Genomic DNA, 26,558 nt, shown 5'->3' with positions numbered 1-26,558 from the left:
AGGTTAGGAGTTAGGTTTAGGGTTAAGGTTAGGAGCTAGGGTTAGGTTTAGGGTTAAGGCTAGGAGCTAGGGTTAGGTTTAGGGTTAAGGTTAGGAGTTAGGGTTAAGGCTAGGAGCTAGGGTTAGGTTTAGGGTTAAGGTTAGGAGTTAGGGTTAGTTTTAGGGTTAAGGCTAGGAGCTAGGGTTAGGTTTAGGGTTAAGGCTAGGAGCTAGGGTTAGGTTTAGGGTTAAGGTTAGGAGTTAGGTTTAGGGTTAAGGTTAGGAGTTAGGGTTAGTTTTAGGGTTAAGGCTAGGAGCTAGGGTTAGGTTTAGGGTTAAGGTTAGGTTTTGGGTTAGGGTAAGAGTATGAGTTAGGTTTAGGGTTAGGGAAAAAAGGATTTTGAATGGGACTTAATTGTGTGTCCCCACAAGGTTAGCTGTACAAGACTGTGTGTGTGTGTGTGTGTGTCTCTCTCTGTGTGTGTGTAGGTGTGTCTGTGTGTGTGTTACCTGTGTGAGAGTTGTAGTGTCCTCCATCGTTGACCAGCACCTTGTTGAAGCGGATGGTTCCAAACTCCCCAGAGAACTGAGAGGTCAGGCCAGCAGAGAAGGAGAAGGGGTCTGCAAGGAAACTGCTGTCTGAAGACACTGCGACAAAGACAGACAGGTTAGAGGACAGACAGATGCTATTAAAATCAAAGTGCTTCTGGGGAGTTAAATGTACACCTAACGCAATTAGTGACACTGTTGCTGTTCTGCGTACTTGTGTAGCAAAAAATACACAAACGTGTACAGCCCTTCAATTTGTAATTTGAAGCAGAGGGTCTAATGGCACCGGAGGGAATGGTGGCCATTTTATGGACTCCTGACCTTTCTGTATTTTTTTCATACTGTTTCCGCTACTGTTTCCTGTGACCGAAAAGAGCTTCTGTACATCAGAGCAGCTATCACTAACCTCGTTTTTGGACGAGGACTTCAACTTCAATGAGTCGTAAGCGAAAGACATATTGAACATCGCAGACCAGGCCCAACTCCCTGACACTCGAAGGAGGAGGAAATGGAGGCTCTAGAGGCCGGCATGCGGGATACTTGACGAGACTACGTCGGAGAGTGGATAAATTGTGTCTACCCTCTGTTCTATTGGAAAACATGCAATCACTGGAGAATAAACTGGATGATCTGAAGAACTACAGTGCATTCGGAAAGTATTCAGACCCCTTGACTTTTTCCACACTTTGTTACGTTACAGCCTTATTCTAAAATGGATTAAATAGTTTTTTCCCCTCGTCAATCTACGCACAATACCCCACAATGACAAAGCAAAAACAGGTTTTTAGAAATGTTTGAAAATGTATTAAAAATAAAACACTGAAAAATCACATTTACATAAGGGTTCAGACCCTTTGTCCTGTTGGAAGGTGAACCTTCGACCCAGTCTGAGGTCCTGAGTGCTCTGGAGCAGGTTTTCATCAAAGATCTCGATTTACTTTGCTCTGTTCATCTTTCCCTCGATCCAGACTAGTCACCCAGTCCCTGATGCTGAAAAACATCCTCACAACATGATGCTTCACTGTAGGGATGGTGCCAGGTTTCCTCTAAACCTAACACTTGACATTCAGGCCAAAGAGTTCAATCTTGTTTCTCATGGTCTGAGAGCCCTTTAGGTGCCTATTGGCAAACTCCAAGTGGGCTGTAATGTGCCGTTTACTGAGGAGTGGCTTCCGTCTGGCCTCTCTACCATAAAGGCCTGATTGGTGGAGTGCTGCAGAGATGGTTGTCCTTCTGGAAGTTTCTCCCATCTCCTCAGAGGAACCCTGGAGCTCTGTCAGAGTGACCATCGGCTTCTTGGTCACCTCCCTGACAAAGGCCCTTCTCCCTCGATTGTTCAGTTTGGCCGGGCAGCCAGCGCTAGGAAGAGTCTTGGTGGTTAAAAACGTATTCCATTTAAAAATGATGGAGGCCACTGTGTTCTTGGGGACCTTCAATGCTGCAAACATTTTTTGTTACCCTTCCCCAGATCTGTGCCTTGACACAATCCTGTCTCGGAGCTCAACAGACTATTCCTTTGACCTCATGGCTTGGTTTTGGCTCTGACATGCACTGTCAACTGTGGGACCTTATATAGACAGGTGTGTTTCTTTCCAAATCATGTCCAATCAATTTAATTTACAACAGGTGAACTCCAATCAAGTTGTAGAAACATCTCAAGGATGATCAATGGAAACAGGATGCACCTGAGCTCAATTTCAAGAATTTCGCTACACCTGCAAAAACCTCTGCTAAACACGTGTATGTGACCAATAACATTTTATTTGATTCGAGTCTTATAGCAGAGGGTCTGAATACTTATGTAAATAAGGTATTTCTGTTTTATTTATTTAAGAAAATTAAAAAAAATGTAAAATCACTGTCATTATGGGGTATAGTGTCATTATGGGGTATTGAGTCATTATGGGGTATTGAGTCATTATGGGGTATTGAGTCATCATGGGGTATTGAGTCATTATGGAGTATTGAGTCATTATGGGGTATTGTGTCATTATGGGGTAGTGAGTCATTATGGGGTATTGAGTCATTATGGGGTATGGAGTCATTATGGGGTATGGAGTCATTATGGGGTATTGAGTCATTATGGGGTATGGAGTCATTATGGGGTATGGAGTCATTATGGGGTATTGAGTCATTATGGGGTATGGTGTCATTATGGGGTATGGTGTCATTATGGGGTATTGAGTCATTATGGGGTATTGAGTCATTATGGGGTATTGAGTCATTATGGGGTATTGAGTCATCATGGGGTAGTGAGTCATTATGGGGTATGGAGTCATTATGGGGTATGGAGTCATTATGGGGTATGGAGTCATTATGGGGTATTGAGTCATCATGGGGTAGTGAGTCATTATGGGGTATGGAGTCATTATGGGGTATGGAGTCAATATGGGGTATGGAGTCATTATGGGGTATGGAGTCATTATTGGGTATTGAGTCATTATGGGGTATTGAGTCATTATGGGGTATTGAGTCATTATGGGGTATAGTATCATTATGGGGTATTGAGTCATTATGGGGTATTGAGTCATCATGGGGTAGTGAGTCATTATGGGGTATGGAGTCATTATGGGGTATGGAGTCAATATGGGGTATGGAGTCATTATGGGGTATGGAGTCATTATGGGGTATTGAGTCATTATGGGGTATTGAGTCATCATGGGGTATTGAGTCATTATGGAGTATTGAGTCATTATGGGGTATTGTGTCATTATGGGGTAGTGAGTCATTATGGGGTATTGAGTCATTATGGGGTATGGAGTCATTATGGGGTATGGAGTCATTATGGGGTATTGAGTCATTATGGGGTATGGAGTCATTATGGGGTATGGAGTCATTATGGGGTATTGAGTCATTATGGGGTATGGTGTCATTATGGGGTATGGTGTCATTATGGGGTATTGAGTCATTATGGGGTATTGAGTCATTATGGGGTATTGAGTCATTATGGGGTATTGAGTCATCATGGGGTAGTGAGTCATTATGGGGTATGGAGTCATTATGGGGTATGGAGTCATTATGGGGTATGGAGTCATTATGGGGTATTGAGTCATCATGGGGTAGTGAGTCATTATGGGGTATGGAGTCATTATGGGGTATGGAGTCAATATGGGGTATGGAGTCATTATGGGGTATGGAGTCATTATGGGGTATTGAGTCATTATGGGGTATTGAGTCATTATGGGGTATTGAGTCATTATGGGGTATAGTATCATTATGGGGTATTGAGTCATTATGGGGTATTGAGTCATTATGGGGTATTGTGTCATAATGGGGTATGGAGTCATTATGGGGTATGGAGTCATTATGGGGTATTGAGTCATTATGGGGTATTGAGTCATTATGGGGTATTGAGTCATTATGGGGTATTGAGTCATTATGGGGTATAGTATCATTATGGGGTATTGAGTCATTATGGGGTATTGAGTCATTATGGGGTATTGAGTCATTATGGGGTATTGTGTCATAATGGGGTATAGTGTCATTATGGGGTATTGAGTCATTATGGGGTAGTGTGTCATTATGGGGTATTGAGTCATCATGGGGTATTGAGTCATTATGGGGTATTGAGTCATTATGGGGTATTGAGTCATCATGGGGTAGTGTGTCATTATGGGGTATTGAGTCATTATGGGGTATGGAGTCATTATGGGGTATGGAGTCATTATGGGGTATTGAGTCATTATGGGGTATGGAGTCATTATGGGGTATGGAGTCATTATGGGGTATGGAGTCATTATGGGGTATTGAGTCATTATGGGGTCTTGAGTCATTCTGGGGTATTGAGTCATTCTGGGGTATGGAGTCATTATGGGGTATTGAGTCATCATGGGGTATTGTGTCATTATGGGGTAGTGAGTCATTATGGGGTATTGTGTCATTATGGGGTAGTGAGTCATTATGGGGTATTGTGTCATTATGGGGTAGTGAGTCATTATGGGGTATGGAGTCATTATGGGGTATTGAGTCATTATGGGGTATGGAGTCATTATGGGGTATTGTGTCATTATGGGGTAGTGAGTCATTATGGGGTATTGTGTCATTATGGGGTATGGAGTCATTATGGGGTATTGAGTCATTATGGGGTATGGAGTCATTATGGGGTATTGTGTCATTATGGGGTAGTGAGTCATTATGGGGTATTGAGTCATTATGGGGTATGGAGTCATTATGGGGTATTGAGTCATTATGGGGTAGTGAGTCATTATGGGGTAGTGAGTCATTATGGGGTAGTGAGTCATTATGGGGTATTGTGTCATTATGGGGTATTGAGTCATTATGGGGTATTGAGTCATTATGGGGTATTGAGTCATCATGGGGTAGTGAGTCATCATGGGGTAGTGAGTCATTATGGGGTATGGAGTCATTATGGGGTATTGAGTCATTATGGGGTAGTGAGTCATTATGGGGTATTGTGTGTAGATAATTGAATCCATTTTAGATTAAGGCTGTAACGTAACAACATGTAAAAAAAGGGGTCTGAATAAGTTCTGAATGCACGGTACATACAGTCCATGCAATTTATGTGACTTGTTAAGCAAAGTTTTACTCCTGAACTTATTTAGGCTTGAATACTTACTGACTGAAGACATTTCAGCTTTTCAATTCTTATTAATTTGTAAACATAATTCCACTGTCACGTCTTGACCAGTATAGAGTATATTTGGTTATTGTAGTTTGGTCAGGACGTGGCAGAGGGGAGTTGATGTAGGTTTATGGGGTTGGTCACTGGTCTATGTCTGTGTTTCTATGTCTAGTTAATTGGGGTTGGACTCTCAATTGAAGGCAGGTGTGTTGAGTTGCCTTTGATTGGGAGTCCTATATAGTAGGATGTGTTTGTCTTTGTGTTTCGTGGGTAGTTGTTTTTTGCACTGCTAGGTATAGCCTGCGAAACTGTCTCCTGTCCTGTTTTCTGCATTTATTGTTTTTTCGTGATCAACGTGTTCAATAAACATGATGTTGAGCACACAACCTGCTGCGTATTGGTCCACGTTCTCCGACAGTGATTTCGCGATATCGTCAGAAGACGAGGAACGTGACATCCACTTTGATACTATGAGGTATGGTGTTGTGGCCAGGGTTTGGCTATAACACAACAACATGTTGAAAATTAAGGGGGTGAATATTTTCTGAAGGCTCATTACTGGTACCCTGTGTATATAGCCAACCCTAACCCTGGTACCCTGTGTATATAGCCAACCCTAACCCTGGTACCCTGTGTATATAGCTAACCCTAACCCGAACCCTGGTACCCTGTGTATTTAGCCAACCCTAACCCTGGTACCCTGTGTACATAGCTAACCCTAACCCTGGTACCCTGTGTATATAGCCAACCCCAACCCTGGTACCCTGTGTATATAGCCAACCCTAACCCTAACCCTGGTGCCCTGTGTATATAGCCAACCCTAACCCTGGTACCCTGTGTATTTAGCCAACCCTAACCCTAACCCTGGTACCCTGTGTATATAGCCAACCCTAACCCTGGTACCCTGTGTATATAGCCAACCCTAACCCTGGTACCCTGTGTATTTAGCCAACCCTAACCCTAACCCTGGTACCCTGTGTATATAGCCAACCCTAACCATGGTACCCTGTGTATATAGCCACTCTCTCTGCATTGTTGGGAAGGGCCCGTCAGGAAGCATTTCACTGATAGTCTACATTGTTGTTCTAGTATGGGTATAGGTGTGTATGGGTATGGGTGTGTATGGGTATGGGTGTGTATGGGTATGGGTGTGTATGGGTAGAGGTGTGTATGGGTATAGGTGTGTATGGGTATAGGTGTGTATGGGTATAGGTGTGTATGGTGTGTATGGGTGTGTATGGGTATAGGTGTGTATGGGTATAGGTGTGTATGGGTATAGGTGTGTATGGGTATGGGTGTGTATGGGTATGGGTGTGTATGGGTATAGGTGTGTATGGGTATAGGTGTGTATAGGTATAGATGTGTATGGGTATAGGTGTGTATGGGTATAGATGTGTATGGGTATAGGTGTGTATGGGTATAGATGGGTATGGGTATAGGTGTGTATGGGTAGAGGTGTGTATGGGTAGAGGTGTGTATGGGTAGAGGTGTGTATGGGTATAGGTGTGTATGGGTATAGGTGTGTATGGGTATCATTGTGTATGGGTATAGGTGTGTATGGGTATAGGTGTATGGGTATGGGTGTGTATGGGTATAGGTGTGTATGGGTATAGGTGTGTATGGGTAGAGGTGTTTATGGGTAGAGGTGTGTATGGGTATAGGTGTGTATGGGTAGAGGTGTGTATGGGTATAGGTGTATGGGTATGGGTATAGGTGTGTATGGGTATAGGTGTGTATGGGTATAGGTGTGTATGGGTATGGGTGTGTATGGGTATATGTGTGTATGGGTATAGGTGTGTATGGGTATAGGTGTGTATGGGTATAGGTGTATGGGTATGGGTATAGGTGTGTATGGGTATAGGTGTGTATGGGTATAGGTGTGTATGGTGTGTATGGGTATAGGTGTGTATGGGTATAGGTGTGTATGGTGTGTATGGGTATAGGTGTGTATGGTGTGTATGGGTATAGGTGTGTATGGTGTGTATGGGTATAGGTGTGTATGGTGTGTATGGGTATAGGTGTGTATGGTGTGTATGGGTATAGGTGTGTATGGTGTGTATGGGTATAGGTGTGTATGGGTATGGGTATAGGTGTGTATGGGTATAGGTGTGTATGGGTATAGGTGTGTATGGTGTGTATGGGTGTGTATGGGTATAGGTGTGTATGGGTATAGGTGTGTATGGGTATAGGTGTGTATGGGTATGGGTGTGTATGGGTATAGGTGTGTATGGGTATAGGTGTGTATGGGTATAGGTGTGTATGGGTATAGGTGTGTATAGGTATAGATGTGTATGGGTATAGGTGTGTATGGGTATAGATGTGTATGGGTATAGGTGTGTATGGGTATAGGTGGGTATGGGTATAGGTGTGTATGGGTAGAGGTGTGTATGGGTAGAGGTGTGTATGGGTAGAGGTGTGTATGGGTAGAGGTGTGTATGGGTATCAGTGTGTATGGGTATAGGTGTGTATGGGTATAGGTGTATGGGTATAGGTGTATGGGTATGGGTGGGTATGGGTGTGTATGGGTATAGGTGTGTATGGGTAGAGGTGTTTATGGGTAGAGGTGTGTATGGGTATAGGTGTGTATGGGTAGAGGTGTGTATGGGTAGAGGTGTGTATGGGTATGGGTATAGGTGTGTATGGGTATAGGTGTGTATGGGTATAGGTGTGTATGGGTATGGGTGTGTATGGGTATAGGTGTGTATGGGTATAGGTGTGTATGGGTATAGGTGTGTATGGGTATAGGTGTGTATGGGTATGGGTATAGGTGTGTATGGGTATATGTGTGTATGGTGTGTATGGGTATAGGTGTGTATGGTGTGTATGGGTATAGGTGTGTATGGTGTGTATGGGTATAGGTGTGTATGGTGTGTATGGGTATAGGTGTGTATGGGTATAGGTGTGTATGGTGTGTATGGGTATAGGTGTGTATGGGTGTGTATGGGTGTGTATGGGTATAGGTGTGTATGGGTATGGGTGTGTATGGGTATAGGTGTGTATGGGTATAGGTGTGTATGGGTATAGGTGTGTATGGGTATAGGTGTGTATGGGTAGAGGTGTGTATGGGTATAGGTGTGTATGGGTAGAGGTGTGTATGGGTATAGGTGTGTATGGGTGTAGGTGTGTTACCTGGTGTGACTAGTGGGGTCTGTGACGCTAGGTTCCAGGGGACCTTGGCAGCTACTGGGATCGTCTCATGTTTGTTGAAGGAGACTGGCTTCTCGGGAGGGTTGAATCCTGGTGGTTTAGAAAACATTCACTGGGTTATAACCTCTCATAGCATTTAAAACATTCACTGGGTTATAACCTCTCATAGCATTTAAAACATTCACTGGGTTATAACCTCTCATAGCATTTAAAACATTCACTGGGTTATAATCTCTCATACCATTTAAAATAGTCACTGGGTTATAACCTCTCATAGCATTTAAAACATTCACTGGGTTATAACCTCTCATAGCATTTAAAACATTCACTGGGTTATAACCTCTCAAAACATTTAAAACATTCACTGGGTTATAACCTCTCATAGCATTTAAAACATTCACTGGGTTATAACCTCTCATAGCATTTAAAACATTCACTGGGTTATAACCTCTCATAGCATTTAAATACTTGGGCAACATTTTGGTGGTAACTCCGTCCACATCCTCACCGCTACTGACCTGGTGCTCCAGCGAATCCTTTAACAGGTGTGGAGGACGAGTCATCTGATCCTCTCCTGACTGTTACCCTCCTCATGTAGCCTGGTGGACCAGCCTCTCCCACCTCCAGGACCCGACGCGGCTGACTGGGAGGGTTAGAGGGGGGGCTGGGCTGCCGAGGTACCATCGTTAAGAAGGGTTGGTTAGGGTTGGATGGTTGGTTAGGATGGGGTACGAGGATGACAGTGGGCTGGCCTGGCTGGTTAGGCTTATGTGGCACCAGGTACAGAGTTGGTTGGTTAGGTTGGCGGTGGGTGTTGGGCTGTAGAGGGTTGGTAGGCTGGTGTGGACTAGCTGGCTGTCTGGGGTTGTAGGGTTGCCTGGGGGTCTGGGGGAGCGAGTCAGGGAGGGTCCTGTGGGGAATGTGGATCTGGTTAACCCTGGGTCTGGTCTGGTCTGGGACAGACCCAGGTCTCACAGGTTCATCTGAGAGAGAGAGAGAAACAGGGAGAGAGACACAGGGAGAGAGACACAGGGAGAGAGAGAGAGAGAAACAGGGAGAGAGAAACAGGGAGAGAGAAACAGGGAGAGAGAAACAGGGAGAGAGAAACAGGGAGAGAGACACAGGGAGAGAGAACAGGGAGAGAGAAACAGGGAGAGAGAAACAGGGAGAGAGAAACAGGGAGAGAGAAACAGGGAGAGAGAAACAGGGAGAGAGACACAGGGAGAGAGAGAGAGAGAAACAGGGAGAGAGAAACAGGGAGAGAGAAACAGGGAGAGAGACACAGGGAGAGAGAAACAGGGAGAGAGACACAGGGAGAGAGACACAGGGAGAGAGACACAGGGAGAGAGACACAGGGAGAGAGACACAGGGAGAGAGACACAGGGAGAGAGACACAGGGAGAGAGAGAGAGACACAGGGAGAGAGACACAGGGAGAGAGACACAGGGAGAGAGACACAGGGAGAGAGAGAGAGAGAAACAGGGAGAGAGAAACAGGGAGAGAGAAACAGGGAGAGAGACACAGGGAGAGAGAAACAGGGAGAGAGACACAGGGAGAGAGACACAGGGAGAGAGACACAGGGAGAGAGACACAGGGAGAGAGACACAGGGAGAGAGACACAGGGAGAGAGACACAGGGAGAGAGACACAGGGAGAGAGAGAGGCACAGGCCGGGAGAGAGACACAGGGAGAGAGACACAGGGAGAGAGAGAGAGAGAGAGAAACAGGGAGAGAGAGAGAGACGGGAGGGCAGGGAGAGAGACACAGGGAGAGAGACACAGGGAGAGAGACACAGGGAGAGAGGGAGAGAGAGCACAGGGAGAGAGAGAGAGAGAGAGAAACAGGGAGAGAGAGAGAGAGAGAGACAGGGCGAGGGAGAGAGAGAGCGGGAGAGAGAGAGGAGAGAGACACGGGAGAGAGACACAGGGAGAGAGAAACAGGGAGAGAGACACAGGGAGAGAAAGAGAGAAACATAGAGAAAGAGTTAGAGATATCATTTTTTAGTTGGTTTACCATAAGGATGGGTGTTGTTGAGAGTGAGTATATATGAAACCATAACGATGCATCATATCTCATAATTAATACCAGCACTTTGGAACACGTGATGGAAAAACAGGGTAACTACAACACGCCTAAGTTGAACAACCTGCTCATAAACCCCCACACTGTTTCTCCCTGGGGAATCAGCTGCTAGGCATTCTGCAGGGTCCACCTTAACCTCACAGAGAGACAGGCAGGGTCCACCTTAACCTCACAGAGAGACAGGCAGGGTCCACCTCACAGAGAGACAGGCAGGATCCTCCTCACAGAGAGACAGGCAGGATCCACCTTAACCTCACAGAGAGACAGGCAGGGTCCTCCTCACCTTAACCTCACAGAGAGACAGGCAGGATCCACCTTAACCTCACAGAGAGACAGGCAGGGTCCTCCTCACCTTAACCTCACAGAGAGACAGGCAGGGTCCACCTCACCTTAACCTCACAGAGAGACAGGCAGGATCCACCTTAACCTCACAGAGAGACAGGCAGGGTCCACCTCACAGAGAGACAGGCAGGATCCTCATCACAGAGAGACAGGCAGGATCCACCTTAACCTCACAGAGAGACAGGCAGGGTCCACCTCACCTTAACCTCACAGAGAGACAGGCAGGGTCCTCCTCACCTTAACCTCACAGAGAGACAGGCAGGATCCACCTTAACCTCACAGAGAGACAGGCAGGGTCCACCTCACCTCAACCTCACAGAGAGACAGGCAGGGTCCACCTCACCTTAACCTCACAGAGAGACAGGCAGGGTCCACCTTAACCTCACAGAGAGACAGGCAGGGTCCACCTTAACCTCACAGAGTGACAGGCAGGGTCCTCCTCACCTTAACCTCACAGAGAGACAGGCAGTGGAACACCCTACCATCAAAGAACACCAATCCCTCTGGCCTCCTGACCCCTAAAGCAGAGTTGGCCACTCTACAGATAGTTGGTGTAGTTGCAGACTTTTCTTCAAGCCAAGCTGTAATATACATCTACACATCTGTAATACACATACACTGTAGTGATCATATAGATCATGTTGTGTCCATACTGCAGGACTGTTACTGTACCAGACCCTGTTACTGCAGAGAATAGGAGTCAGGGTCACCACAGTCCCTAGGACAGAGGATAGGAGTCAGGGTCACCACAGTCCCTAGGACAGAGGATAGGAGTCAGGGTCACCACAGTCCCTAGGACAGAGGATAGGAGTCATGATCACCACAGTCCCTAGGACAGAGGATAGGAGTCAGGGTCACCACAGTCCCTAGGACAGAGGATAGGAGTCAGGGTCACCACAGTCCCTAGGACAGAGGATAGGAGTCATGATCACCACAGTCCCTAGGATAGAGGATAGGAGTCATGATCACCACAGTCCCTAGGACAGAGGATAGGAGTCAGGGTCACCACAGTCCCTAGGACAGAGGATAGGAGTCATGATCACCACAGTCCCTAGGACAGAGGATAGGAGTCATGATCACCACAGTCCCTAGGACAGAGGATAGGAGTCAGGGTCACCACAGTCCCTAGGACAGAGGATGGGAGTCATGATCACCACAGTCCCTAGGACAGAGGATAGGAGTCATGATCACCACATTCAGATGCTTTATGGAACACAGGTCTCCAGTTATCAGCAAAACAACAAACAACTGAAGCTCAAGCTACTAAACCAGCAGTGGTTCAGCTCCACAATACATCACATCATCTGTAGGGTGGGGCACACACACACACACACACACACGCACACACACACACACACACACACACACACACACACACACACACACACACACACACACACACACACACACACACACACACACACACACACACACACACACACGAATGTTAGGAGACCAATATTGTGCAGTCGGTCAGCGTGCTCTGAAGACTTCCAGATGGTTGTGTGTGTTCCAGGCCTCTGACTCAGAACAAGGCCCCGTGTACACATCACACATCTGATTATTAACCAAGGCCCCGTGTACACATCACACATCTGATTATTAACCAAGGCCCCGTGTACACATCACACATCTGATTATTAACCAAGGCCCCGTGTACACATCACACATCTGATTATTAACCAAGGCCCCGTGTACACATCACACATCTGATTATTAACCAAGGCCCCGTGTACACATCACACATCTGATTATTAACCAAGGCCCTGTGTACACATCACACATCTGATTATTAACCAAGGCCCCGTGTACACATCACACATCTGATTATTAACCAAGGCCCCGTGTACACATCACACATCTGATTATTAACCAAGGCCCCGTGTACACATCACACATCTGATTATTAACCATGGCCCCGTGTACACATCACACATCTGATTATTAACCAAGGTGCAGAGAAAATCAAACTATTCTCCAAGGTACAGAGTACATCTAACTATTTTCCAAGGCCCTGTGTTCACACATAACACATCTAACTATTCTGAGTGTCTGGGTAAACTATTCTGGGTGTCTGGGTAAACTATTCTGAGTGTCTGGGTAAACTATTCTGAGTGTCTGGGTAAACTATTCTGAGTGTCTGGGTAAACTATTCTGAGTGTCTGGGTAAACTATTCTGGGTGTCTGGGTAAACTATTCTGAGTGTCTGGCTAAACTATTCTGCGTGTCTGGGTAAACTATTCTGGGTGTCTGGGTAAACTATTCTGGGTGTCTGGGTAAACTATTCTGGGTAAACTATTCTGAGTGTCTGGCTAAACTATTCTGCGTGTCTGGGTAAACTATTCTGGGTGTCTGGGTAAACTATTCTGTGTGTCTGGGTAAACTATTCTGGGTGTCTGGGTAAACTATTCTGTGTGTCTGGGTAAACTATTCTGTGTGTCTGGGTAAACTATTCTGTGTGTCTGGGTAAACTATTCTGGGTAAACTATTCTGAGTGTCTGGGTAAACTATTCTGTGTGTCTGGGTAAACTATTCTGTGTGTCTGGGTAAACTATTCTGTGTGTCTGGGTAAACTATTCTGGGTAAACTATTCTGAGTGTCTGGGTAAACTATTCTGTGTGTCTGGGTAAACTATTCTGGGTAAACTATTCTGAGTGTCTGGGTAAACTATTCTGGGTAAACTATTCTGAGTGTCTGGGTAAACTATTCTGTGTGTCTGGGTAAACTATTCTGTGTGTCTGGGTAAACTATTCTGTGTGTCTGGGTAAACTATTCTGGGTAAACTATTCTGTGTGTCTGGGTAAACTATTCTGTGTGTCTGGGTAAACTATTCTGGGTAAACTATTCTGAGTGTCTGGGTAAACTATTCTGGGTGTCTGGGTAAACTATTCTGGGTAAACTATTCCGAGTGTCTGGTTAAACTATTCTGAGTGTCTGGGTAAACTATTCTGAGTGTCTGGGTAAACTATTCTGAGTGTCTGGGTAAACTATTCCGAGTGTCTGGCTAAACTATTCTGAGTGTCTGGGTAAACTATTCTGTGTGTCTGGGTAAACTATTCTGGGTGTCTGGGTAAACTATTCTGAGTGTCTGGGTAAACTATTCTGTGTGTCTGGGTAAACTATTCTGGGTGTCTGGGTAAACTATTCTGTGTGTCTGGGTAAACTATTCTGAGTGTCTGGGTAAACATCATCTAATATTTTTATGTGGATACTTTCTGTTTTTGATTTTGCTACTGTGCAAATATGTAAGTAATTCCACTGTACTGTTTACACATTCTGTATCCTTCGCATGTGACAAATAAACGTTGATTTTATTTGATATAGTGTGTGTTTACCAGAGACGGTAATGTGAAGAACAGCATGACCTGCACCAAAGTCAGATTAGGATCAAGGCCAAGGACTAGATAAACTGTATTTTAACCTGGAGTTGTTCCTTATTGTAAACTACTACTTTTACCACTTTTAGTCTTGTAATCTTTGGTTGTTTACTACACTGCTCACTCTGTTTAGCACATGGCCTCACATGTGAATCCTTAAAGAGATGGGTGGGGCTAAGGATTAACAGGATGTGAATGATGCTGAATGGGTGGAGACAAAGAGCTCTCCAGTAGTAGGAACCAAAACATTCAAGGGCCATTTTCTCAAAAGTGCAGTTACAAGTTTATCAACTTTCAAAGTAGAATTACTTTCCCATTGTACCTCAGATGCAGTGTATGATGTACAATTGTTTAGGTCTGAGTTTCTACTTTTATCCAATGTAAAAAACACAATTTCAAATTTTGCTAAATAAAACCAAATTGAGGAGGTAAATCACAGGTGTAGAATATTGTAACTCTGGAAAGGGTATGTGTCAATACGCTGACATATCTAAGCCTTTATATTTAGCATGAACAAATCCACATATTTTCAGAAATGTATCATATCTGTAGTCATTACCTGATCATTTACAGTGGGGGAAAAAAGTATTTGATCCCCTGCTGATTTTGTACGTTTGCCCACTGACAAAGAAATGATCAGTCTATAATTTTAATGGTAGGTTTATTTGAACAGTGAGAGACAGAATAACAATGAAAAAATCCATAAAAACGCATGTCAAAAATGTTATAAATTGATTTGCATTTTAATGAGGGAAATAAGTATTTGACCCCCTCTCAATCAGAAAGATTTCTGGCTCCCAGGTGTCTTTTATACAGGTAACGAGCTGAGATTAGGAGCACACTCTTAAAGGGAGGGCTCCTAATCTCAGATTGTTACCTGTATAAAAGACACCTGTCCACAGAAGCAATCAATAAATTAGATTCCAAACTCTCCACCATGGCCAAGACCAAAGAGCTCTCCAAGGATGTCAGGGACAAGATTGTAGACCTACACAAGGCTGGAATGGGCTACATGACCATCGCCAAGCAGCTTGGTGAGAAGGTGACAACATTTGGTTCGATTATTCGCAGATGGAAGAAACACAAAAGAACTGTCAATCTCCCTCGGCCTGGGGCTCCATGCAAGATCTCACCTTGTGGAATTGCAATGATCATGAGAACTGTGAGGAATCAGCCCAGAACTACACGGGAGGATCTTGTCAATGATCTCAAGGCAGCTGGGACCATAGTCACCAAGAAAACAATTGGCAACACGCTACGCCGTGAAGGACTGAAATCCTGCAGTGCCCGCAAGGTCCCCCTGCTCAAGAATAAATATACATGCCCGTCTGAAGTTTGTCAATGAACATCTAAGTGACTCAGAGGACAACTGGTGAAAGTGTTGTGGTCAGATGAGACCAAAATTGAGCTCTTTGGCATCAATTCAACCCGCCGTGTTTGGAGGAGGAGGAATGCTGCCTATGACCCCTAGAACACCATCTCCACCGTCAAACATGGAGGTGGAAACATTATGCTTTGGGGGTGTTTTTCTGCTAAGGGGACAGGACAACTTCACCGCATCAAAGGGACGATGGACGGGGCCATGTACCGTAAAATCTTGTGTGAGAACCTCCTTCCCTCAGCCAGGGCATTGAAAATGGGTCGTGGATGTGTATTCCAGCATGACAAGGACCCAAAACACAAGGCCAAGGCAACAAAGGAGTGGCTCAAGAAGAAGCACATTAAGGTCCTGGAGTGGCCTAGCCAGCCTCCAGACCTTAATCCCATAGAAAATCTGTGGAGGGAGCTGAAGGTTCGAGTTGCCAAACGTCAGCCTCAAAACCATAATGACTTGGAGAAGATCTGCAAAGAGGAGTGGGACAAAATCCCTCCTGAGATGTGTGCAAACCTGGTGGCCAACTACAAGAAACGTCTGACCTCTGTGATTGCCAACAAGGGTTTTGCCACCAAGTACTAAGTCATGTTTTGCAGAGGGGTCAAATACTTATTTCCCTCATTAAAATGCAAATCATTTTATTACATTTTTGACATGCGTTTTTCTGGATATTTTTGTTGTTATTCTGTCTCTCACTGTTCAAATAAACCTACTATTAAAATTATAGACTGATCATTTCTTTGTAAGTGGGCAAACGAACAAAATCAGCAGGGGATCAAATACTTTTTCCCCTCACTGTATGTATCTGCTGGGTCATGCAGCAAGACAATGTTCCTAAACACACAATCAAGTCTACATGAAAATGGCAAAAAAAGAAACACATTTGAAGTTTTGGAATGGCCAAGTCAAAGTCCAGACCTAATCCCAACTGAGATGTTGAGGCAGGACTTGAAACGAGCAGTTGATGCTTGAAAACCCACAAATGTCGCTGAGTTAAAGCAGTTTTGTATGCAATAGTGGGCCAGAATTCCTCCACAGTGATGTGAGAGACATATCAACAACTGTAGCATAACGTAGATTACAATCAATGCAGCTAAAGTTGGTTAAACCAGTTGTTGAATGTAAGTGAGCAATAACTGTTTCACACAGTTTGTGTTTTTTGAAAACTCAGGTTAAATGGATCTAATGTGAGGTTTGATCTGAAAGATCTGAAAACATTCTGTATAAAAAATATGCAAAAGTTGAGAAAATTAGAAAGGGGGCAAATACACAAACCCTTACTACACCCAGCTAACCCTAACACTAACTACACCCAGCTAACCCTAACCCTTACTACACCCAGCTAACCCTAACCCTTACTACACCCAGCTAAGCCTAACACTAACTACACCCAGCTAACACTAACCCTTACTACACCCAGCTAACCCTAACACTAACTACACCCAGCTAACCCTAACCCTTACTACACCCAGCTAACACTAACCCTAACTACACCCAGCTAACACTAACACTAACTACACCCAGCTAACACTAACACTAACTACACCCAGCTAACACTAACCCTAACTACACCCAGCTAACACTAACCCTTACTACACCCAGCTAACCCTAACCCTTACTACACCCAGCTAACCCTAACACTAACTACACCCAGCTAACACTAACCCTTACTACACCCAGCTAACCCTAACCCTTACTACACCCAGCTAACCCTAACCATTACTACACCCAGCTAACACTAACCCTTACTACACCCAGCTAACCCTAACTACACCCAGCTAACCCTAACTACACCCAGCTAACCCTAACTACACCCAGCTAACCCTAACCCTAACTACACCCAGCTAACACTAACCCTAACTACACCCAGCTAACCCTAACCCTTACAACACCCAGCTAACACTAACCCTTACTACACCCAGCTAACACTAACCCTTACTACACCCAGCTAACACTAACCCTTACTACACCCAGCTAACACTAACCCGTACTACACCCAGCTAACACTAACCCTTACTACACCCAGCTAACACTAACCCTTACTACACCCAGCTAACCCTAACCCTTACTACACCCAGCTAACACTAACCCTGACTACACCCAGCTAACACTAACCCTTACCACACCCAGCTAACACTAACTACACCCAGCTAACACTAACCCATACTACACCCAGCTAACACTAACTACACCCAGCTAACACTAACCCTTACTACACCCAGCTAACACTAACCCTTACTACACCCAGCTAACACTAACCCTTACTACACCCAGCTAACACTAACTACACCCAGCTAACACTAACCCTAACTACACCCAGCTAACACTAACCCTAACTACACCCAGCTAACACTAACCCTAACTACACCCAGCTAACACTAACTACACCCAGCTAATACTAACCCTTACTACACCCAGCTAACACTAACTACACCCAGCTAACACTAACCCTTACTACACCCAGCTAACACTAACCCTTACTACACCCAGCTAACACTAACCCTGACTACACCCAGCTAACACTAACCCTAACTACACCCAGCTAACACTAACCCTAACTACACCCAGCTAACACTAACCCTCACTACACCCAGCTAACACTAACCCTAACTACACCCAGCTAACACGAACCCTTACTACACCCAGCTAACACTAACCCTAACTACACCCAGCTAACACTAACCCTTACTACACCCAGCTAACACTAACCCTTACTACACCCAGCTAACACTAACCCTTACTACACCCAGCTAACACTAACCCGTACTACACCCAGCTAACACTAACCCTTACTACACCCAGCTAACACTAACCCTTACTACACCCAGCTAACACTAACCCTTACTACACCCAGCTAACACTAACTACACCCAGCTAACACTAACCCTTACTACACCCAGCTAACCCTTACTACACCCAGCTAACCCTAACTACACCCAGCTAACACTAACCCTAACTACACCCAGCTAACACTAACCCTTACTACACCCAGCTAACACTAACCCTAACTACACCCAGCTAACACTAACTACACCCAGCTAACACTAACCCTTACTACACCCAGCTAACACTAACTACACCCAGCTAACACTAACCCTAACTACACCCAGCTAACCCTTACTACACCCAGCTAACACTAACCCTAACTACACCCAGCTAACCCTAAAATGGTCCAATTCACACACTTATCAAGAGAACATCCCTGGTCATCCCTACTGCCTCTGATCTGGAGGACTCACTAAACAGAGAACATCCCTGGTCATCCCTACTGCCTCTGATCTGGAGGACTCACTAAACAGAGAACGTCCCTGGTCATCCCTACTGCCTCTGATCTGGAGGACTCACTAAACACACATGCTTAGTTTGTGTTGGAGTGTGAACCTGGCTATCCGTACATTAAAATAACAAGAAAATGGTGCCTTAATATAAGGAATTTGAAATTATTTATACTTTTATTTTTGATACTTAAGTATATTTAAAACCAAATACTTTTCGATTTTTACTTAAGCAGTATTTTACTGGGTGACTTTCACTTTTACTTGAGTCATTTTCTTTTAAGGTATCTTTACTTTTACTCAAGTATGACAGTTGGGTAGTTTTCCTACCACTGAGTGTGGTAGATAGGTCTCAGTTTGACTGAAAGGAAATTCACTTTCTACAGATAAGCACGTTAGCTATAACCTTCTATGTTTGGTTTTGGATCTGATCCCTTCACACCATTGTACCCACCCCCATCCAAACACCCTCTTACCCAGGGTAGTCAAAACTGTGGAGACATCCCAGCTCCAGGGATGCTTCCTCTGTCATGACATCACAGCTGAGGAGAGAGCATCTGGATTGGGGTGTGGAGCCATGAGTCTCCCCTAGCTGGAGTGGTGAGGGGAGCAGAGAGAGAGTTCAGGGAGAGGAGGAGGCTGGAGTGGTGAGGGGAGAAGAGAGAGAGTGCAGTGAGAGGAGGAGGCTGGAGTGGTGAGGGGAGAAGAGAGAGAGAGAGAGTGCAGGGAGAGGAGGAGGCTGGAGTGGTGAGGGGAGCAGAGAGAGAGTTCAGGGAGAGGAGGAGGCTGGAGTGGTGAGGGGAGCAGAGAGAGAGTTCAGGGAGAGGAGGAGGCTGGAGTGGTGAGGGGAGAAGAGAGAAAGAGAGTGCAGGGAGAGGAGGAGGCTGGAGTGGTGAGGGGAGAAGAGAGAGAGTGCAGGGAGAGGAGGAGGTTGGAGTGGTGAGGGGAGCAGAGAGAGAGTTCAGGGAGAGGAGGAGGTTGGTGTGATGAAGGGAGAAGAGAGAGAGAGTTCAGGGAGAGGAGGAGGCTGGAGTGGTGAGGGGAGCAGAGAGAGAGTTCAGGGAGAGGAGGAGGCTGGAGTGGTGAGGGGAGAAGAGAGAGAGAGAGTGCAGGGAGAGGAGGAGGCTGGAGTGGTGAGGGGAGAAGAGAGAGAGAGTGCAGGGAGAGGAGGAGGCTGGAGTGGTGAGGGGAGAAGAGAGAGAGAGTGCAGGGAGAGGAGGAGGCTGGAGTGGTGAGGGGAGAAGAGAGAGAGAGTGCAGGGAGAGGAGGAGGCTGGAGTGGTGAGGGGAGAAGAGAGAGAGTGCAGGGAGAGGAGGAGGTTGGAGTGGTGAGGGGAGAAGAGAGAGAGAGTTCAGGGAGAGGAGGAGGCTGGAGTGGTGAGGGGAGAAGAGAGAGAGAGTTCAGGGAGAGGAGGAGGCTGGAGTGGTGAGGGGAGAAGAGAGAGAGTTCAGGGAGAGGAGGAGGCTGGAGTGGTGAGGGGAGAAGAGAGAGAGGGAGAGAGAGAGTGCAGGGAGAGGAGGAGGCTGGAGTGGTGAGGGGAGAAGAGAGAGAGTTCAGGGAGAGGAGGAGGCTGGAGTGGTGAGGGGAGAAGAGAGAGAGAGTTCAGGGAGAGGAGGAGGTTGGTGTGATGAAGGGAGAAGAGAGAGAGGGAGAGAGAGAGTTCAGGGAGAGGAGGAGGTTGGTGTGATGAAGGGAGAAGAGAGACAGAGTTCAGGGAATAAGGGGAGACTCATGGCTCCACACCCCACTCCAGATGCTCTCTCCTCAGCTGTGATGTCTCCACAGTTTTGACTACCCTGGGTAAGGGGGTGTAGATGGGGGTGGGTATAATGGTGTGAAGGGATCAGATCCCAAACCAAATGATGGCGTAAAAAAAAAAGGAAAAGCACACTGGCACTACACCACTGCCCCAACAGAAAACCGAAGGGAAAATAAAGTATGTTTAAATGTGAAGAAATGTTTTCCAATTGTCACATCCCTACCGTGGGCCTCTACTAGAGAGAGCTGTGCCAATGATGGCTGCAGGGTTGAGGATGACGTACTGCAGGGAGGCATGACAGCCCCAATGACCTCAGCACGGCCCTCTCCTAGAAACACCCTCAGGATACACAGACAGGGGGACAGGAGGAGACCCTCTCTATGAGGCACAGCAGGACAGAGGGACAGGAGGAGACCCTCTCTATGAGGCCCAGCAGGACAGGGGGACAGGAGGAGACCCTCTCTATGAGGCACAGCAGGACAGGGGGACAGGAGGAGACCCTCTCTATGAGGCCCAGCAGGACAGGAGGAGACCCTCTCTATGAGACCCTACAGGACAGGGGGACAGGAGGAGACCCTCTCTATGAGGCCCAGCAGGACAGGAGGAGACCCTCTCTATGAGGCCCAGCAGGACAGGAGGAGACCCTCTCTATGAGGCCCAGCAGGACAGGGGGACAGGAGGAGACCCTCTCTATGAGGCCCAGCAGGACAGGGGGACAGGAGGAGACCCTCTCTATGAGGCCCAGCAGGACAGGGGTACAGGAGGAGACCCTCTCTATGAGGCCCAGCAGGACAGGGGGACAGGAGGAGACCCTCTCTATGAGGCCCAGCAGGACAGGGGGACAGGAGGAGACCCTCTCTATGAGGCCCTACAGGACAGGAGGAGACCCTCTCTATGAGGCCCAGCAGGACAGAGGGACAGGAGGAGACCCTCTTTATGAGGCCCAGCAGGACAGGGGGACAGGAGGAGACCCTCTCTATGAGGCCCAGCAGGACAGGGGGACAGGAGGAGACCCTCTCTATGAGGCCCAGCAGGACAGGAGGAGACCCTCTCTATGAGGCCCAGCAGGACAGGAGGAGACCCTCTCTATGAGGCCCAGCAGGACAGGGGGACAGGAGGAGACCCTCTCTATGAGGCCCAGCAGGACAGGGGGACAGGAGGAGACCCTCTCTATGAGGCCCAGCAGGACAGGGGGACAGGAGGAGACCCTCTCTATGAGGCCCAGCAGGACAGGGGGACAGGAGGAGACCCTCTCTATGAGGCCCAGCAGGACAGGGGGACAGGAGGAGACCCTCTCTATGATGCCCAGCAGGACAGGGGGACAGGAGGAGACCCTCTCTATGAGGCCCTACAGGACAGGAGGAGACCCTCTCTATGAGGCCCAGCAGGACAGAGGGACAGGAGGAGACCCTCTCTATGAGGCCCAGCAGGACAGGGGGACAGGAGGAGACCCTCTCTATGAGGCCCAGCAGGACAGGGGGACAGGAGGAGACCCTCTCTATGAGGCCCAGCAGGACAGGAGGAGACCCTCTCTATGAGGCCCAGCAGGACAGGGGGACAGGAGGAGACCCTCTCTATGACGCCCAATAGGACAGGGAGACAGGAGGAGACCCTCTCTATGAGGCCCAGCTGGACACACAGACAGGGGGACAGGAGGAGACCCTCTCTATGAGGCCCAGCAGGACAGGGGGACAGGAGGAGACCCTCTCTATGAGGCCCAGCAGGACACACAGACAGGGGGACAGGAGGAGACCCTCTCTATGAGGCCCAGCAGGACACACAGACAGGGGGACAGGAGGAGACCCTCTCTATGAGGCCCAGCAGGACAGGGGGACAGGAGGAGACCCTCTCTATGAGTACCAGCAGGACAGGGGGACAGGAGGAGACCCTCTCTATGAGGCCCAGCAGGACAGGGGGACAGGAGGAGACACTCTATGAGGCCCAGCAGGACAGGGGGACAGGAGGAGACCCTCTCTATGAGGCCCAGCAGGACAGGGGGACAGGGGGACAGGAGGAGACCCTCTCCATGAGGCCCAGCAGGACAGGGGGACAGGGGGACAGGAGGAGACCCTCTCCATGAGGCCCAGCAGGACAGGAGGAGACCCTCTCCATGAGGCCCGGCAGGACAGGGGGACAGGAGGAGACCCTCTCCATGAGGCCCAGCAGGACAGGAGGACAGGAGGAGACCCTCTCCATGAGGCCCGGCAGGACAGGGGGACAGGGGGACAGGAGGAGACCCTCTCCATGAGGCCCAGCAGGACAGGAGGAGACCCTCTCCATGAGGCCCTACAGGACAGGAGGAGACCCTCTCCATGAGGCCCGGCAGGACAGGGGGACAGGGGGACAGGAGGAGACCCTCTCCATGAGGCCCAGCAGGACAGGAGGAGACCCTCTCTATGAGGCCCAGCAGGACAGGAGGAGACCCTCTCCATGAGGCCCGGCAGGACAGGGGGACAGGAGGAGACCCTCTCCATGAGGCCCAGGAGGACAGGAGGAGACCCTCTCCATGAGGCCCAGCAGGACAGGGGGACAGGAGGAGACCCTCTCTATGAGGCCCAGCAGGACAGGGGGACAGCAGGAGACCCTCTCCATGAGGCCCAGCAGGACAGGGGGACAGGAGGAGACCCTCTCTATGAGGCCCAGCAGGACAGAGGGACAGGAGGACAGGAGGAGACCCTCTCCATGAGGCCCAGCAGGACAGGAGGAGACCCTCTCTATGAGGCCCAGCAGGACAGGGGGACAGGAGGAGACCCTCTCCATGAGGCCCAGCAGGACAGGAGGAGACCCTCTCCATGAGGCCCGGCAGGACAGGAGGAGACCCTCTCTATGAGGCCCAGCAGGACAGGAGGAGACCCTCTCCATGAGGCCCAGCAGGACAGGAGGAGACCCTCTACATGAGGCCCAGCAGGACAGGGGGACAGGAGGAGACCCTCTCCATGAGGCCCAGCAGGACAGGGGGACAGGAGGAGACCCTCTCCATGAGGCCCAGCAGGACAGGGGGACAGGAGGAGACCCTCTCCATGAGGCCCGGCAGGACAGGAGGAGACCCTCTCTATGAGGCCCAGCAGGACAGGAGGAGACCCTCTCCATGAGGCCCAGCAGGACAGGAGGAGACCCTCTCCATGAGGCCCAGCAGGACAGGAGGAGACCCTCTCCATGAGGCCCAGCAGGACAGGAGGAGACCCTCTCCATGAGGCCCGGCAGGACAGGGGGACAGGGGGAGACCCTCTCCATGAGGCCCAGCAGGACACACAGACAGGGGGACAGGGGGAGACCCTCTCCATGAGGCCCAGCAGGACAGGGGGACAGGAGGAGACCCTCTCTATGAGGCCCGGCATGGAGCTTCATATTAACCTTTAAAAACCTCTTCATCAGTTAAACCAAGCAGACTACATTCCTTCCCCGTGGCTAAACACAGCCCTTTGGCCTATTCCTTTCATTTGGCCATTTCCTCAAATCTAAACCAATCAGATTTAACCTCTCCATGTCCAAGCGCTCCATACAGGGGATTACTTTCAGAAAACAGCTTCTTCGGAGCGGAAACGCCGCTGGCTGCATATTAGTTTTCCAGTTATCCATGTCTCTGATATTGCTTTCTCTCCATAGCCCATATTGACACAGCTGTCTGCAGGTCACAGGATTAAGGAGGAGCTGAGAGTGGAACAATGAGACTAAAACAGACTCTGTGTCTTCCAAACGGAGGTAATTTTCCCTGTTAATTATCTAGAAGGTCTAGGACCCAACACCCTAATTAATTAATGAATCCCTCCATCCATCCACCCAAGCAATACATGGTCCCAGGGGCCAAGCTTCCTGCCATCCATGACCTCTATACCAGGCGGTGTCAGAGGAAGGCCCTAAAAATTGTCAAAGACTCCAGCCAACATAGTCATAGACCGTTCTCTCTGCTACTGTACGGCAAGCGGTACCGGAGCGCCAAGTCTAGGTCCAAGAGGCTTCTAAACAGCTTCTACCCCCAAGTCATAAGACTCCTGAATATCTAATCAAATGGCTACCCAGACTATTTACATTGTCCTCCCCCTTTACGCTGCTGCTACTCTCTGTTTATTATCTTTGGATAGTCACTTTAACTCTAACTACATGTACATATTACCTCAATTACCTCGACTAACCGGTGCCCCCGCACATTGACTCTGTACCGGTACCCCCTGTATATAGCCTCCCCATTGACTCTGTACCGGTACCCCCTGTATATAGCCTCCCCATTGACTCTGTACCGGTACCCCCTGTATATAGCCTCCCCATTGACTCTGTACCGGTACCCCCTGTATATAGCCTCCCCATTGACTCTGTACCGGTACCCCCTGTATATAGTCTCCACATTGACTCTGTACCGGTACCCCCTGTATATAGCCTCCACATTGACTCTGTACCGGTACCCCCTGTATATAGCCTCCACATTGACTCTGTACCGGTACCCCTGTATATAGCCTCCACATTGACTCTGTACCGGTACCCCCTGTATATAGCCTCCACATTGACTCTGTACCGGTACCCCCTGTATATAACCTCCACACTGACTCTGTACCGGTACCCCCTGTATATAGCCTCCACATTGACTCTGTACTGGTACCCCCTGTATATAGCCTATACATTGACTCTGTACCGGTACCCCCTGTATATAGCCTCCACATTGACTCTGTACCGGTACCCCCTGTATATAGCCTCCACATTGACTCTGTACCGGTACCCCCTGTATATAACCTCCACACTGACTCTGTACCGGTACCCCCTGTATATAGCCTCCACATTGACTCTGTACCGGTACCCCCTGTATATAGCCTCCACATTGACTCTGTACCGGTACCCCCTGTATATAGCCTCCACATTGACTCTGTACCGGTACCCCTGTATATAGCCTCCCCATTGACTCTGTACCGGTACCCCCTGTATATAGCCTCCACATTGACTCTGTACCGGTACCCCCTGTATATAGCCTCCACATTGACTCTGTACCGGTACCCCCTGTATATAGCCTCCACATTGACTCTGTACCGGCACCCACTGTATATAGCCTCCACATTGACTCTGTACCAGTACCCCCCTGTATATAGCCTCCACATTGACTCTGTACCGGTACCCCCTGTATATAGCCTCCACATTGACTCTGTACCGGTACCCCCTGTATATAGCCTATACATTGACTCTGTACCGGTACCCCCTGTATATAGCCTCCACATTGACTCTGTACCGGTACCCCCTGTATATAGCCTCCACATTGACTCTGTACCGGTACCCCCTGTATATAACCTCCACACTGACTCTGTACCGGTACCCCCTGTATATAGCCTCCACATTGACTCTGTACCGGTACCCCCTGTATATAGCCTCCACATTGACTCTGTACCGGTACCCCCTGTATATAGCCTCCACATTGACTCTGTACCGGTACCCCCTGTATATAGCCTCCACATTGACTCTGTACCGGTACCCCCTGTATATAGCCTCCACATTGACTCTGTACCGGTACCCCTGTATATAGCCTCCCCATTGACTCTGTACCGGTACCCCCTGTATATAGCCTCCACATTGACTCTGTACCGGTACCCCCTGTATATAGCCTCCACATTGACTCTGTACCGGTACCCCCTGTATATAGCCTCCACATTGACTCTGTACCGGTACCCCCTGTATATACATTGACTCTGTACCGGTACCCCTGTATATAGCCTCCACATTGACTCTGTACCGGTACCCCCTGTATATAGCCTCCACATTGACTCTGTACCGGTACCCCCTGTATATAACCTCCACACTGACTCTGTAACGGTACCCCCTGTATATAGCCTCCACATTGACTCTGTACCGGTACCCCCTGTATATAGTCTCCACATTGACTCTGTACCGGTACCCCCTGTATATAGCCTCCACATTGACTCCTTACCCCCTGAATATAACCTCCACATTGACTCTGTACCGGTACCCCCTGTATATAGCCTCCACATTGACTCTGTACTGGTACCCCCTGTATATAGCCTCCACATTGACTCTGTACCAGTACCCCCTGTATATAGTCTCCACATTGACTCTGTACCGGTACCCCCTGTATATAGCCTCCACATTGACTCT

At 48.1% G+C, this 26,558-nt stretch overlaps 1 protein-coding gene across 1 annotated transcript in view; it reads right to left on the bottom strand.

Annotated features, from left to right (window-relative positions):
- The window catches only part of emilin2a (elastin microfibril interfacer 2a), a 72,560-nt gene that overhangs the window by 1,415 nt on the left and 44,587 nt on the right, over window positions 1–26,558 (bottom strand). The window contains exons 7-9 of the mRNA XM_045714353.2: window positions 8,779–9,243; window positions 8,243–8,350; window positions 490–627 (exon numbers count right to left, since the gene is read on the bottom strand). Of these exons, the coding sequence (XP_045570309.2) occupies window positions 490–627; window positions 8,243–8,350; window positions 8,779–9,243 (711 nt within the window). The remainder of the gene's footprint in view (window positions 1–489; window positions 628–8,242; window positions 8,351–8,778; window positions 9,244–26,558) is intronic.

This window comes from Salmo salar, chromosome 03 (genome assembly GCF_965601325.2).
Source record: "Salmo salar chromosome 03, fSalSal1, whole genome shotgun sequence".
NCBI lineage: Eukaryota > Metazoa > Chordata > Actinopteri > Salmoniformes > Salmonidae > Salmo > Salmo salar.
This window is presented reverse-complemented; position numbering and strand designations above follow the sequence as displayed.